At 51.6% G+C, this 1,032-nt stretch overlaps 1 protein-coding gene across 1 annotated transcript in view; it reads left to right on the top strand.

Annotated features, from left to right (window-relative positions):
* Window positions 1-1,032, top strand: part of LOC125481783 (calcium-binding and coiled-coil domain-containing protein 1-like) — a gene marked incomplete at its 3' end in the record, with an annotated part of 7,965 nt that overhangs the window by 1,554 nt on the left and 5,379 nt on the right. The window contains exons 2-3 of the mRNA XM_048593690.1: window positions 158-323; window positions 567-669. Of these exons, the coding sequence (XP_048449647.1) occupies window positions 174-323; window positions 567-669 (253 nt within the window). The remainder of the gene's footprint in view (window positions 1-157; window positions 324-566; window positions 670-1,032) is intronic.

Raw genomic sequence — 1,032 nt, 5'->3', positions numbered from 1 at the left:
GGGGTACGGTACCGGTGGGGACAGGGTCTGTCTCTGTATAACACTGGGGTACAGTACCGGTGGGGACGGGTCTGTCTCTGTATAGCACTGGGGTACAGTACCGGTGGGGACAGGTTGAAAAATGTGTCACTGAACCCATTTTGACATTTTCTCGCAGTTTCAAGATTTTGGAAATGGACGATCCACAAGTTAACGTCTTCCCCTTTGAGGTGACCTTCCACAATGTTGCCCAATTCTACATCCCAGGGTCAGCGTTAGAGTGCCACTACTGCATGGGGTCATCGGTCATCTGGTCAGCTCATGATTGGATCGGACTATTCAAGGTCAGGTCATGTCGTTTCAGCGGAGGTGACGGAGACAGGGAGGGGGTGTAGGGGGATGGAGGGGGTGACGGAGATCGGGAGGGGATTTAAGAGTCTGGAGGAGGTGACAGAGAATGAACGGCGGTGTGGGGTTCTGGAGGAGGTGACAGAGATGGGGGGAGGTAGCAGTAGGGGCATGTGGTGGATTCATAAGCCACATTTCATGAAGTTTGTTTACACCCGTTGCCCTTTCCAATGCTTCAGGTTGGCAGGAGGTCACTGCGTGACTATTACACCTTTGTCTGGTCTCCTTCTCCTGACAGTCACTCAGACGGTTCACCTCGCAATGGCTGTGTTCGATTTGAAGGTCAGTCCTGCGTCACAGGTGTGTGTGTGTGTGTGTGTGTGTGTGTGTGTGGTGTGTGTGAGAGAGAGAGAGAGTGTGTGTGTGTGTGTGTTTGTGTTTGTGTGTGGTGTGTGTGAGAGAGAGAGAGTGTGTGTAGTGTGTGTGTATGTGGTGTGTGTGAGAGAGAGAGAGTGTGTGTAGTGTGTGTGTGTGTGTGAGTGAGAGAGAGAGAGAGTGTGTGTAGTGTGTGTGAGAGAGAGTGTGTGTAGTGTGTGTGTGTCTGTGTCTGAGAGAGAGAGAGAATGTGTGTATGTGAGAGAGAGAGTGTGTCGTGTGCGTGAGAGTGTGCGCATGTGTGAGAGAGACACTGTGTGAGTTTGTGTG

This window comes from Rhincodon typus, unplaced genomic scaffold (assembly GCF_021869965.1).
Source record: "Rhincodon typus isolate 14 unplaced genomic scaffold, sRhiTyp1.1 hic_rhity00003561, whole genome shotgun sequence".
NCBI classification, from domain to species: Eukaryota; Metazoa; Chordata; class Chondrichthyes; order Orectolobiformes; family Rhincodontidae; genus Rhincodon; species Rhincodon typus.
This window is presented reverse-complemented; position numbering and strand designations above follow the sequence as displayed.